We start from the raw sequence: 14,538 nt of genomic DNA, 5'->3' as shown, positions 1-14,538 counted from the left end.
CACACATAATCCTGGAAAACTGCTTCATGGACCACAGGGACATTTCCTTTTACTGAACAGGAGGCCCAGGGTGAGGGCACAGTGGGAGTGGGTGGCTGCCAGCCTGTCAGGAGAAGACTCCAGGACCCTGACATGTGATGCTCACCTGCGGACACGCTCCAGCTCCAAGTGATGCTCCTGCAACGTCCGCTCATGCTGACGCTGCAACTCCTCCACGTGCCTGGCCTCCCTGGAGAGTGCCTGCTTCAGCTTGGCCACCTCTATCTTCAGCTCACTGGCCTCTGCTTGCTGAGCCTCCTCCCGCCTGCGGGCCTGGGTGAATTCAATGTCGTAGCGCTCCAGCTCACGGTCCCGCTCCTCCAGCACTTGAAGGTTGTACACGAAATCCTCCTGCAGGCGCTGCAGCTGCCCTCGTGTCTCCTCCAGATGTTTCTGCGTCATCTGTAGAGCTGTCTCCTGCAGCTGGGCGCGATGGGCCTGCAGAGCTCGCCACTCCTCCTCCTTGCGAGCCAGCAGCTCACTCAGTTCCCGATCTGAACACGGTGGCAGCATGGCAGTGGCTACAGCAGAGACGGCAACAAGGAGCCACCATCAGGGGCTGTAACTTCCTTCCCCGGTGCCACCTCAGGTCCTCTACCATGGGGGGTATGGTCACCCCCAGCTTTAATGTCAGGGAGGTTCAGAACCATGAGGCAGCACCAAGCCCGAGGCCTCCAGGGTTCACGTGTCCCTCATCATGGGCTGCTCCTTTCTGAAGCTCACTCTACAGCAGGAGAACCAGGGAAGGCAGAAGAAGGGAAAAGGGGAACCATGACTTGAACAGCTCCAGGAGTTATGTTCTATCAAGCAGCTTTGTGTAGCTCTTACTCCATCTGCACATTAGACATTGAGGCGGCCATATAAGCAAAAAGAGAGAGCAGGGATACAAGGAACAAACCCAACATAATAAAGGCAATATACAGCAAGCCAACAGCCAACGTCAAACTAAATAGAGAGAAACTCCCAATGATCCCAGTGAACTCAGGAACAAGACAAGGTTGTCCACTCTCTCCATATCTATTCAATATAGTTCTTGAGGTCCTAGCTAGAGCAATAAGACACCAAAGGGAGATCAAGGGGATACAAATCGGGAAAGAAGAAGTCAAACTCTCACTATTTGGTGATGATATGATAGTTTACATAAGCGAACCCAAAAATTCTACCAAGGAACTTATACAACTCATGAACACTTTCAGTAATGTAGCAGGATACAAGATTAACTCAAAAAAAAAAAAAAATCAAGAGCCCTCCTATACACAGATAATAAATGGGCTGAGAAAGAAATCAGAGAAATATCACCTTCACAATAGCCACAAATGCTGTGGGAGGTCCTCTATGTGTTGCTTTTATTGGCTAATGAATAAAGAACTGATTTGAGCCTATGGCAGGGAAGAAGAGAACTAGTGGGGCGGGAGGGGGGACTAAGCTAAATGCTGGGAGGAAGAAGAGCTGAGTCAGAGAGACGCCATGGAGCCGAGACATGCTGAAACTTTGCAGATAAGCCACTGCCATGTGTCGATACACAGATTAATGGAAATGGGTTATACTAAGATGTAAGAGTTAGCCAATAAGAAGTTAACGGGCCAAGCAGTGATTTAATTAATGCAGTTTCTGTGTGGTTATTTCAGTTCTGGGCAGCCGGGACGAACAAGCAGCTGCTGCTACACACGAATAGTACAAAATATCTCGGAGTAACTCTAACCAAACAAGTGGAAGACCTGTGTGACAAGAACTTTATATCTTTGAAGAAAAAAATTGAAAAAGGCACCAGGAAATGGAAAGATCTCCCATGCTCGGGCTGGAGAGATGGCTCAGTGGTTAAGAGCATTGCCTGCTCTTCCAAAGGTCCTGAGTTCAATTCCCAGCAACCACATGGTGGCTCACAACCATCTGTAATGAGATCTGGTGCCCTCTTCTGGCCTGCAGGCAGAGTACTGAAAATACTGTATACATAATAAAGAAATAAATCTAAAAAAAAAAAAATCTCCCATGCTCTTGGGTAGGTAGAAATAACATAGTAAAAATGGCAATCTTACCAAAAGCAATCAATCTACAGATTCAATGCAATGCCCATCAAAATCCCAGCAAAATTTTTCACAGACCTTGAAAGAACAGTACTCAACTTCATATGGAAAAGCAAAAAACCCAAGATAGCCAAAACAATCCTGTACAATAAAAGAACTTAGGAGGCATCACAATCCCTGACTTCAAACTCTACTACAGAGCTACAGTACTAAAAACAGCCTGGTATTGGCATGAGAACAGACAGGAGGACCAATGGAACCGAATAGAAGACCTGAATATTAGTCCTGACACCTATAAACACCTGATTTTTGACAAAGAAGCAAAACATATAAAATGGAAAAAAAGAAAGCATATTTAACAAATGGTGCTGGCATAATTGAATATCAACATGTAGAAGAATGAAAATAGATCCATATCTATCACCATGCACAAAACTCAAGTCCAAATGGATCAAAGACCTCAACATAAAGCCAGCCACACTGAATTTCACAGAAGAGAAAATTGGCACAGGAGACCATTTCCTAAATTTAACCCCAGTAGCACAGACACAGAGAAACAATAAATTGGACCTCCTGAAAGTGAAAAGCTTCTATAAAGCAAAGGACATGGTCAACAAGACAAAACGACAGCCTACAGAATGGAAAAAGATCTTTACCAACCCCACATCAGACAGAAGTCTGATCTCCAAAATACACAAAGAACTCAAGAAATTGGTCATCAAAAGAACAAATGATTCAATAAAAAATGGGGTACAGACCTAAACAGAGAACTCTCAACAGAGAAATCTAAAATGGCTGAAAGACACTTAAGGAAATGCTCAACATCCTTAGTCATCAGAGAAATGCAAATCAAAACAACTCTGAGATTCCATCTTACACCTGTAAGAATGGCCAAGATCAAAAACACTGATGACAACTTATGCTGGAGAGGATGTAGGGTAAAGGAAACACTTCTGCATTGCTGGTGGGAGTGCAAGCTACTACAACCCCTTTGGATGTCAATGTGGCGATTTCTCAGAAAATTAAGAAACAACCTTCCTCAAGACCCAGTAATACCACCTTTGGGTATATATCCAAAGGATGCTCAATCATGCCACAAGGACATGTGCTCAGCTATGTTCATGACAGCTTTGTTTGTCATAGCCAGAACCTGGAAACAACCTAAATGCCCCTCAGCTGAAGAATGGTTAAGGAAAATGTGGTGGTGTATTTATACAATGGAGTACTACACAGCAGAAAAAAAAAATAACAACATCTTGAATTTTGCAGGAAAATGGGTGGAGCTAGAAAACATCATTTTGAGTGAGGTAACCCAGACACAGAAAGACAATTATCACATGTACTCACTCATAGGTGGTTTTTAAACATAGAGCAAAGAAAACCATCCTACAATTCACAATCCCAGAGAACCTAGACAACAATGAGGACACCAAGAGAGACTTAAATAGATACAATCTACATGGAAAGTAGAAAAAGACAAGATCTCCTGAGTAAATTGGGAGCATGGGGACCTTGTGGGAGGGTTGAAGGAAAGGGGAGAGGCAGGGAGGGGAGCAGAGAAAAATGTAGAGCTCAATAAAAATCAATAAAATTAAAAAAACAAATTGAAATGGGTAAGTAGCCAAGCCAGGCCTGAGGCTGGCACCTGATTCTTTGCACCATTTTACCCCTGCAGCCAGGACTCAGCCTCCTGGAAGAGTTACCTCATGAGAAGTTCATTCTTTTACTGCCAAGCTATCATGAACTGATATTTTTATAAATAACAGAAATCAGAAATAAATGTTATAAAAATTAGAAAACAAAATACAATATATAAGTCCCATGGATTTTGAGATGGAGTTTTACTAGATTGCCCACATTGGCTTTGAACTCTCAATCCTTTGCGTTAGCCTCCTAAACAGCAAGGGTGAGTGCCACCGTGCCTAAATAAAGTCTGAATTTTTAAAAACATTAGATCCAACATTATAAAACTACTTTTTCAAATAGCTGGTACGTTTTTAAACACCTCTTGCTGGGGACTGAGGACTGAGGACCGGGGACTGGCTCCAGAGGGCAGGGACCGCAGTGACCGCAAACACCGGAAAAGCCTGTTTCTTATTGAGGCACAGTGCAGACTGTTCCTGGTCTAATGCCCTGCCGTCAGCACTCAGCAGAGGAGGGTTCTTCTCTGGACACGGTCAGTCTGAGGTTACTCACAGGGAAGTACTAAGGCCAACAACGCCGGGCGTCATCACCTCGGCCCCACGTCCAAGGGTGTGAAAGCAGCGGCAGGAGAGGCCTTGTCACCTTTGGGAGGCAAAGATGTCTGACTGTCGCCCTCTTCCAGTGGTGCTTTCCCAGGGCGCATGGAGACGCCTAGCAGTTATATTTGTGTATCGCTGTCACCCCAAAGAAGGCAGCTGTCTGACTCTCTGCAAGTGGGTCTTCTTTAGGAGGAGAAAACACGCTGCCCCAGGTCACCTCAACTCACTGTCTTATATATATTTACACAGAAGGTGAAAAATGACAGTCAACACACTGAGAGAGAGCCCAAAGTGAAGAACATGTAGGTTGCTTCACTTCTACCCAAATCAACAACAAGCAAGAAACCACAGACATAAAACTCAAAAAACAGGGACAGGAGGACCACAGGGGTTTGCTTTTGTGTTGTGCTGTGTGTGTGGGTGGAGGGGAGGGCATGGGGTATGTGTGGAAGGTGTGGTGCTGTGAAGGTGTGTGTGTTGTGTGGTATAATGTGGGTGAGCGAGTTCGTGTGTCACGGTGTGCTGTGTTACCTGTTTACATCAACTCCCGAGAGCCCCTAAGCCAGCAGCTGCTCTTTATTTAAGCAAGAATACTACTTGGAGAAAATTTCATTCATAAAGTTACTGATAGCAAAAACTAGTTACAGCTGGGCTAGAGAGAGGGTTCAGTGGTGAAGAGGATTTGCTGCTCTTGCGGAGGGCTTGATTCCTTTCCCAGCACCCACACGACAGCTCACAAGTTCCTGTAACTCCAGGTCCAGGGGCTTTGATGTTTTCCTCTGGAGTCTACAGGCTCCTTTGTTATCCATGTCCACAAGCACACACACAGACATAAAATTAAATAAAGATTTCAAGTGTGGTCAAAATCATCTGGACTAAAGAGCCAAGAGTGCATTTCACAGGAGAGAACAGTGTTTCACTGGCTGGTGGCCGCAGCTTTGTGGCAGGTCTTCCTGTAAGTTCCAAACACCTAGAGCAGGGCCTGGCAGGTAGTGAACCAGGCAGTACATGCCAGGAGCTTTGGCCACACAGCAACTCTACAACTCCAGCCCCATCCTGCTGCTTCACACAGAGGCTCCTATCAGCGCCTAGGTGACAAGCATGGCAAAGTCTCTCAAGGCTGGTCATGGGGAACCCCAACTCTTTAGGGGTCCAAGCATGAGCTGTACACTGGCTGTACAAAGTCCCTGGTCCTAGTGCTCCCCAGGTGACTGTTACTGTAGGTCCCAGAGCTCCAAGTGTCTGGACTGGGGTTTTTGGAGCAGATGACAAACAGGCAGCCTTACTCACCCAAGTGCACAGCTGGCACGAGACCCAGCTTCCCATCAGATCACAGCAGCCTGGCCTCTCGGAGCTGCGGGAGATCCCTCTGCCTGGCTGAGTGCTATCCACTCCACAGCTCTGCTGGCTCCTGCAGCCCTCTCACCAACAGGCCTGACTCCTCACCTCAGCTGCCTCACGGTCTGGCCACCACATACTGCACCTTCAAACTGTGAGCCAAACAACCCCCCTTTCCTTAAACTGCTTATGCCAGAGTAATGAGAAAAGCAACCAACATGCGCCTTTGGACACCAGAAAAATCACTTTAAAATGCCTAAGTAGGGTTGCTTGCTCCACTAGAGCACAGGGTGCCCCACGGCAACCAGCTACCGTTTGCCTCTTCCGGTCACGGGCTACAGAACTTCAGGTTGCTACTCTTCCAACATGGGAACCTGGTTGTGTGATACTATTCTATTTAACATCTGCTGTGGCCCCTGGACATTCTCAAAAATAAGTTTCAGGCCGGGCGGTGGTGGCGCACGCCTTTAATCCCAGCACTCGGGAGGCAGAGGCAGGCGGATTTCTGTGAGTTCGAGACCAGCCTGGTCTACAAGAGCTAGTTCCAGGACAGGCTCCAAAACCACAGAGAAACCCTGTCTCGAAAAAGCAAAAAAAAAAAAAAAAAAAAAAAAAAATAAGTTTCAGTTCTTGGGGCTGCACACAGAGACCTGTGGGTTGGACCCGGTTGGCATGGCCTGCTGCAGCACTCTCTGATGGCCTGCTGCAGCGCTCTCTGATGGCCTGCTGCAGCGCTCTCTGGACTTCTAGCTGCTTCCAGAAGGCCAGAGGGCTGATCCTTTTGTCTCTGGGTGTACATGCTATTCTTTGCTGAGGATTTTCTTACTGCTAGGTCTTCAAAACTCAGCAGGTCACCGTCTATGAAGCTTCTGTCTACCAAGCCAGGTAGGTGGTATTTATCCCTGTCATTTCTTCTATGTTCTCCTAACCAGGTAGACAGTATGGTGCCCTGTGCTCTACAGTAAAATGGGGTCTCCCTGCATAGACAGCAACACAGTAAGCAGAGAACAATATGATGTAACCCCCAGCTAAGAAATGCAGGAGTAATGGAAAGAGAAAAATATTTGGCAAATATCACATAATTATTTCAGGTCTGAGGCTGCCAGGGGCAGAAGTCACCATGTCTTAGCACGCAGGTGCTCTGACTCCACAGGAGGTCAATGTAAGTGCCAACTCTCTGTCAGTTTCAAACCAGGCCTGTGGCTTCAGAAAAAAGAATCCTAAGTGAAATAACTAGAAATACCAGAGTGCCTAAGGAGGGATAAGAGACACAGAAAAGCCACCGGATCACTTAATTAGACTGCTGCCTAGCCCAATCGTCATCAGAGAGGCTTCATCCTGTAACTGATAGAAACAGATACAGACCCACAGCCGAATATTAGGTGGAACTTGAGAAATCCCCACAGAAGAGAGGGAGAAAGGGTTATAGGAGCCAGAGGGGTCAAGGACACCACAAGAAAACCCACAGAATCAACTCACCAGGGCTCACAGAAGCTCCAAGAGACTGAACCGACAACCAGGGAGTCTGCATGGGACTGAGCTAGGCCCTCTGCATATGCTACAGTTGTGTAGCTTGGTCCTCTTGTGGGACTCCTAACAGTGGGAACAAGGGCTGTCTCCAACTCTTTTATTGGCTTTTGGGACCCTACTCTTCCTATTGGGTTGCACGCCCAGCCCCAATACACAGGGAGGTGCTTAGTCTTACTGCAACTTGATAGGCTGTATTTTATTGATACTCATGGGAGACCTGACACTTCCTAAACAGAAATAGAGGGGGAGTAGATAGTAAAATGGGAATAGGGGGGAGTTGGGGTGAGGGATTGGGAGGGGAGGAGGGAGGGGAAACTGCAGCCAGGATGTAAAATAAACAAACAAACAAATAAATAAATATAATTATTTAGGAAATGTGTGATGTGGCTGGGAAATCTGCAGCTTTCTGCAGAAAGTAGAATTCTCCCCCTCCCTCCAGACAGGGTTTCTCTGTGTAGCTTTGGAGCCTGTCCTAGAAAGAAATTGGAAGTCTTGAAGGTAAAGTATATCAGAGTGAGAAAGACAAACAGCACAAACCAGCCTCTGCAAGCCAAGATCACAGAGTAAAACAAAACTATTTCCAAAAGCTGCTACACATGCGTGGTGGTCTGAATAAGAATAGCCTCCAGAGGTGCACTTATCCGAAGGCTCATTCGGCACCGCACCGGGAGTGGGGCTGTTTGGAAGGATTACAAGGACTAGGAGGTGTGGCCTTATTGGAGGCAGTGTGTCACTACCAGCCTGGCTTGCTTTGTCTCTCTTTTCTGTCTCTCTCTGTGTGGATAGGGAAGTAACTCTCAGCTACTGCTCCAGCATCATGCTTGCTGCTGTGATGGCAATGACCTTAAGCCTCTGAAACTGTAAACAAGTCCCCAGTTACATGCTTTCTTTTATATGGTGTCTCTTCACAGCAAGAGAGCAGTGACTAAGACAATGGGTTTAAGTTGGACTATTCCAGAAGCCAAGGAGTAAATCCCTGCCTGATCCTCATGGAGGAGTTTCATGACAGATTCTAGGATACAGGTGGAAGGACAGGGACCTTTGAGGTCTGACCTGTGGGGACATCAACCATCTCCATCTCTTCATGAACAGCCTCAGGCCTGGGCCATCCCCAACCCCTTGAGGAGCTGCTGCATCTCCTTCACCTGTCATCCTCATGGAGGACTGTCCTGTCCCCAGAAGCAGCCTGTTTTCTGCAGCTCTCCTAGGGCTGCAGCTGCCAGAGCAGTACTTGAAACCTACTCTGGTCCAGATTCTAAATAAAGACTTGGAAACTGGATCCCAGGTTAGTCTGAAAGGTCTGGATGGTTTGACTCAGCTAACTTGTGATTCCTGTTCTCCACCCAACATAGCAAAAATAAAACGTGGCTGGATGGTGGTGGCACACTCCTTTAAACCCAACAATCAGGAGGCAGAGGCAGGCAGATCTCTGAGTTAGAAGCCAGTCCGGTCCACAGAGTGAGTTCCAGGACAGCCAGGGCTACACACACACACACACACACACACACACACACACACACACACCTGTCTTGAAAAACCAAAAAACAGCCGAGTGATGGTGGCACATGCCTTTAATCCCAGCACTTGGGAGGCAGAGGCACGAGATCTCTGTGAGTTCTAAGCCAGTAATCTGGTCTACAAAGTGAGTTCTAGGACAGCCAGGGCTATTACACAGAGAAACCCTGTCTCAAAAGACAAAAAAAGAAAGAAAAAAAGAAAACCCCAAAAAACAAGCAAAAATAAAGCATGAAATCAGGACGTTTTTGCTAATGTATCCTAAAATTAATAACTGAAAATATGGTTAGAAGCAAGACATTTACACAGTCAAGCACTCATCCACAAGGTATTTATCATTTACAACGGGAAAATATTGGCATAACTTTATTTATTTAGGTTTGCTTGTTCGTTTTTGTTTTGTTTTTGAAACAGCGTCTCTACTTAGACTTGGCTATTCAGGAACTATGCAGACCAGGTTGACCTCGAACTCAGAAATCTGCCTGCCTTGCCGGGGATTAAAGGCGTGGGCCACCATGCCCGGCAGAAAATAGTAACTTTAGTGATGTGTCTTCTGGGAGGCACAGGGCGGAATGCTAAAAACGAGTAACTTAATCACGTTAAATATCGGGCCAGCCCAGGATGAGATGCAATCTACAAAATAACGGACTCATGAAGTCAACGAGGGACCGAGGCGCTGTTCCTGGCTGCGGTTCTGTGCTGATTTGAGGGAACCCTGCACGCGCTGCCGCTGCCGGCCGCTGCCTCTCGACGGTCGCCTGGGGCGAAGCGACCTGGGAGCAGGAACCTGATGCGAAGGCCGTGCCACTTACCGCGTGCGCCACCCGGCAGGACCCAGGGAAACCCGCTTCGCCTCCCGGCGCGCGACTGGGGTCCCCCGGATTCCAAGCGCCGATATTCGCCCGCCACACCTAGGGCGCGGGCCACGTTGCCATAGCGACTGGAGTCCGCGGCCTGGGTCCGGGTGCACTCTGAGCGGCGCTCCGGTCCCTCCGGGCAGAAACAGGAACCCCAACACAGAGTTCCGAATCTGTATATGCTGGCACTGAAGGAAGAGATATGTTCCGTTTGGTGACCTGTGGGACTCCCTGACTAGTGCAAAAGCCAGTGAGCAAGGTCCGCACCTATGGTGTCCTGTGCTCTCCCCACAAGTGGCCTGAGGGTTCCCAGGGTGCCCATCTTGTAGCCTCAAAGAGTGGCAGAGTGACTAGGAGCTTAGGTGGAGAGCCTGAAAGTCGGGCGTGGAGGGTTATTCCGGGGATGCTGATCTTTCCTGCATTTCACTGGTGTAGACTGCACATGGGACTGTAGCAAGGATGCACTGGACTGCACATGGGAAGGTTGGAGGGAGGTTGCAACCGGGGCTGGTCGCCAGGCAGAGGGGGCTAAGTTGGTCCTACTTCAGAGCCTTGGTGAGGAGGGACCACAAGAAATCCTCCCCAGGGTTTCCCCTTATATCTCAGGCATCAAAGGGCGAATGTTTCCCCAAGAACCCCAGCTTTCATGGAGCTTGTCCGGTTGTACTAAGAAGAGTTGGATGGAGAGAGGCTGGTTACTGGGAAGAGCCTGCATGGGCCCCACGTCAGACTCACCTCTGTCTCTTTCTTACCTAGTCATTTAAATCTTCAGTGTATCTGAGGGCCAGGAAGATGGTTCAGTGGGTGAGTGACTCACATAGTGGAAGGAAAGATCCAACTCCCATGAGTTTTTCCTCCGATCCCCACATATTGTGGTATGCATGTTCACACAATCACAAACACACAAAATAAACAAATAACAAATAGAATGGAATCCTGATCTCCTTTTCCTAAAGAGGTGAACTGTGGTCTGGCCCTGGGTCAGAAGCCAGCATTGGCTCACACACCTCAACCGGCACAATTCCTAGGGCATGGGGAGTGAATGGGAATCCCCTGCTCCAGGAGGGAGCACCCAGAGGTCTAGCATCATTCCTGCGTCCCTGCCCTACATTCTGTCGTCTCCCTCCACCCCTTCAGTCTTTGCCTTGTACTTTCTGTTCCTACTTCCTGACAGCATACTCTTGGTGCTTGACCTGACCCCTCACCCAGACAGCTTGTCTAGCCTTAGTCCTGCTGCTGTCTTCTCAGTCACATCTGGATCTCCTGGATCCCTAAGGGCCTTTTGTTCTATGCGAATGTGACACAGGCCCAGCTGTCAGTTCTTTGGTATCTCATGCAGAGCCCCTGCCTTCGCTAAGGAGCCCAAGAGTCAACCCCAAGCCAGACGTATCCACAAATATGCTCACACCCTTGTCTCTGCCTCACCCGGTCATATTCCTGGGAGCTTCCCAAGGTGATGGGGGAACTGGGTCCCCACGTACATACAAATGTCCAGAGAAGGCTGGGAGGACCCAGCCTAAGCTGGGTGCTCAAAGCAGGGCTAGACTACCCACAGGGGAGCCAGAACATGTAGCACTTGAGTTCTCTGAGCCTTAGTTCCCTTATCTGTGAAATGGGGGTCTGTAAAGGCCTTCATATTATGGATGGAAGCGGGTTCCCTGGAATCCATATTTTAAATTCCTATTCCCCAAACTGACTACATTTGGAAGTTAGGGCTTTAAGGAGATAGTTACTGAAAAATGAGGTCATCAGGGTAGGACCCCCATCCCATAGGACAGCCATCCCTTATAAGAAGAGAAAGAGACACAAGGAACACAGTGAAAGGCCAAGTGAGGACATAGGAAGAAGGGGCCATCTGCAGGCTGAGAAGAGAGGCCAGAAGAAACCAGCCCTGCTGGCTTCCGACCTCAGACTTTCCTCTCCAGAAATGAGAGAAAAGAGAGTCTGTGAGGCCCCAATCCTTGGCGTATGGCTCTGGCAGCCAGAGCGAAAACACCACATCACAGGAAATGTGCTTGGAACAGTGGCTGGGTAACCCAGACGTTATAGTGACTATGGTCATTCTTGCAGCTCAGCCACATGCCCTGGTATCTAAGAACAGAAGCAGGGGTGCCATCCAGGTCTAGAAGCTGTGGTAATGACCCACAGCCTTCATTCTAAACTGGGGTGCCCTGGCTGATAACTCCCCAATGGCTCGGACTAAGGCTGTATCCCCTTCAACAATTCTGCCCTACCAGATACTCCTTGCACCCCAAAATCCCTTTCAATACTTCTTGAGGGTCCTGGCTCATATTGTCACACCCTGCAGTCTCCCCGATGGCCACATCCCAGTGTTTCGGCATTACCTTCAAGGCAGAGGATGTGCTGGAGCCCTTGACACCTCCAGGCTGAAGAAGGCTGTCCCCTGAGCCCTTTTGCACTTCACATTTCACTTTCCCCGTCAACCCCTTCTTAGCATCACTACCCAGGAGATGGCTAAGGATATGACATTTACCCCACTCCCTTGGAGGACAATGCAGCTGGGGCTCATGGGTGAAAGACAGACCGATAGATGTATGAAAAGATACTTAAAAATTTTTTTTTGCAGTATCTTTAATTTTCAACATTTTTTTTTTAGTATGTTCTGTCTGCATGTAGGCCTGCCCACCAGAGGAGGGCACCAGGTCTCATAGATGGTTATGAGCCACCATGTGGTCGCTGGGAATTGAACTCAGGACCTCTGGAAGAGCAGCCAGTGCTCTTAACCTCTAAGTCATCTCTCCAGCCTGATACTAACTTTTTTTTTGTTTGTTTTTGTTTTTCGAGACAGGGTTTCTCTGTAGCTTTGGTGCATCTCCCGGAACTAGCTCTTGTAGACTAGGCTGGCCTCGAACTCCCAGAGATCTGCCTGCCTCTGCCTCCCGAGTGCTGGGATTAAAGGCGTGTGCCACCACCACCCGACTCGATACTAAACTTTTTGTTGTTGTTTTTCGAGACAGAATTTCTCTATGTAACAGCTCTGGCTGTCCTAGAACACACTTTGTAGACCAGGCTGGCCTCAAACTCACCGAGATCCACCTGCCTCTGTCTCCCAAGTGCCGGGATTAAAGGTGTGCTCCACCACTGCCCAGCAAACGATACTAAACTTTCCTCTCACCGTTCTGGAGAAACCAGGGTGCCGTCAGGGACACACCCACACCAGAGGCTCAAAGGGACCATCCTCCTAGGGTCTTTTAGCTGCTACAGGTGGCAGCCATCCTTGACATCCTTGACTGCAGGTGCAGCGGTGGTCATGTGACTTTCTACACTATGACTCTCTTCACTGACTGCTCTGCTTAGGATGGAAGTCACATTGGATCAGGATGTACTCGGTACAGTGTAACCTCATCCTAACCAATTGCATCTTCAGGGATCCTGTTTCCAAGCAAAGCCACTTTGAGGCACAGGTGTCCAGTGCCTGTCTTTTGGGGAGCTAGCATGTATCACAATATAGACCGTTGTGACTGGGCCTGTGCTGGGCTCCAGTGGCCATTCTGCAGATGCAGAGAGTATCTTAGGGTAAGGAATACTGCCTCGGGACATCATGAGCAGTGCAGTCGCACGCTGCCTGTGCTCCTGTACACAGACCAAGCCCCTGTCCAGGTATGGACAGAAGCCAGCTGTCCTCTCAGACCACCTGGCATCAATGCCACCGTCCCGCGCAGATGTCAGCACCGTCTCTGAGTGGCAGGTGCGTGGGTTCCAGGGTGGGATGAATAAGGACGGGTAGGAAGGCTGAAAGGCTAGAGTTAAGCCAGCACTCTGGGATGCCAGAACACAGGCTGACTTGGTGGACACTTACTGACCACTCAGTGAGCAGCTTAACTCGGTAGCTGGCAGCCTCCTAGGACAATACCCTAGGGACGAAAGCAGCACCAGAGCTGCCCGAGGACTCTTGGTCGTGGCCATTGGCAACTTGGGAGCCCTTCCTTTGACTTTTGGGTGTAGGCCAACCTTGTCATGGCACCTACCCCAACACATACACACACACACACACACACACATGCATGCACGCACGCATGCACACACGCATGCACGCACACACAGAGCTGTCTGCCTTAGGACTCTAGGCCTTTTGGGGGCCACGATAGCACAGAGATCCGGAACCAGAAGTAATGTAGGGCCTTGCCTGGGCACGGACCTGTATGGCCTTGAGCAAGCCACTTCCCTTAGGTTCAGGAAATGGCTGTGTCAAGCTTGCTGAGGCAACTTCCCCATCTGCCAGAGGGCAGGAGGTGAGCTGAGAAATGAAGGAGATGGAAGCCCCCTGTTTCCTGGACCTCTGTCATGGTGACAGTGGGTGCATCTATTTGGCCATGTTCCCTACAAGGGAGTACCAGCTGCTGAAATAGTGCACCTTCTCATGACATTCTGACCAGAACTCCAAATAAGAACTTTGAAAAAACAAACAAACAAAAACCCAATTGACTGCTCGGAAATTGTTCGCAATTATACTAGACAGTAATTGTGGAACTTAACCACCACTTAATTTTTGCAGGATCCCATTAAGAGACCATCACCCCATGACAGTGGGAAGCAATTCTAAAGGACGATGCCCCCATCCCAAAAATGTTTGTCCTTAGGGTTGGGAACACTGTTTACGGGTTGTTGATTATTACTTGTACTAGATAAAGGGTTGGGGTGAAAACTATGTTTGTTTTAAAAAAAAAAAGGTTAATAATAGTGGGTAATAGAGTGAATACTTGTGAGCTATTATTCGTGGGTAATTTACATTGGTATAGTTTTTGTATATTGATACAAGTTCAAATTATATTTGTTATTTTTGTTTACATTATTTGTACACCTATGCAAAGTTATTCTGTCAGATTGTATAGATGTATGTTTTTTTATCTCTGTTTAGGACATTTTGTATGTTGATGCAACTTTTAGGATATATTTTCTTTTTTTTTTGTTTGTTTGTTTGTTTTTGGATTTTCGAGACAGGGTTTCTCTGTAGCTTTTGGTTCCTGTCCT

At 48.0% G+C, this 14,538-nt stretch overlaps 1 protein-coding gene across 1 annotated transcript in view; it reads right to left on the bottom strand.

Annotated features, from left to right (window-relative positions):
* The window catches only part of LOC121444057 (coiled-coil domain-containing protein 57-like), a 94,924-nt gene extending 85,338 nt beyond the window's left edge, over positions 1-9,586 (bottom strand). The window contains exons 1-2 of the mRNA XM_041645801.1: positions 9,502-9,586; positions 146-560 (exon numbers count right to left, since the gene is read on the bottom strand). Coding sequence (XP_041501735.1) covers positions 146-552 — 407 coding nt within the window. The 5' untranslated portion in view covers positions 553-560; positions 9,502-9,586. The remainder of the gene's footprint in view (positions 1-145; positions 561-9,501) is intronic.
* Positions 9,587-14,538: the final 4,952 nt, after the last annotated feature.

Source organism: Microtus oregoni, unplaced genomic scaffold (genome assembly GCF_018167655.1).
Source record: "Microtus oregoni isolate MIOR12 unplaced genomic scaffold, Mior012 000117F_ref0000505, whole genome shotgun sequence".
Classification (NCBI taxonomy): Eukaryota; Metazoa; Chordata; class Mammalia; order Rodentia; family Cricetidae; genus Microtus; species Microtus oregoni.
Note: the sequence above shows the minus strand (reverse complement) of the source record. Positions and strands in the feature narration are given on the sequence as shown.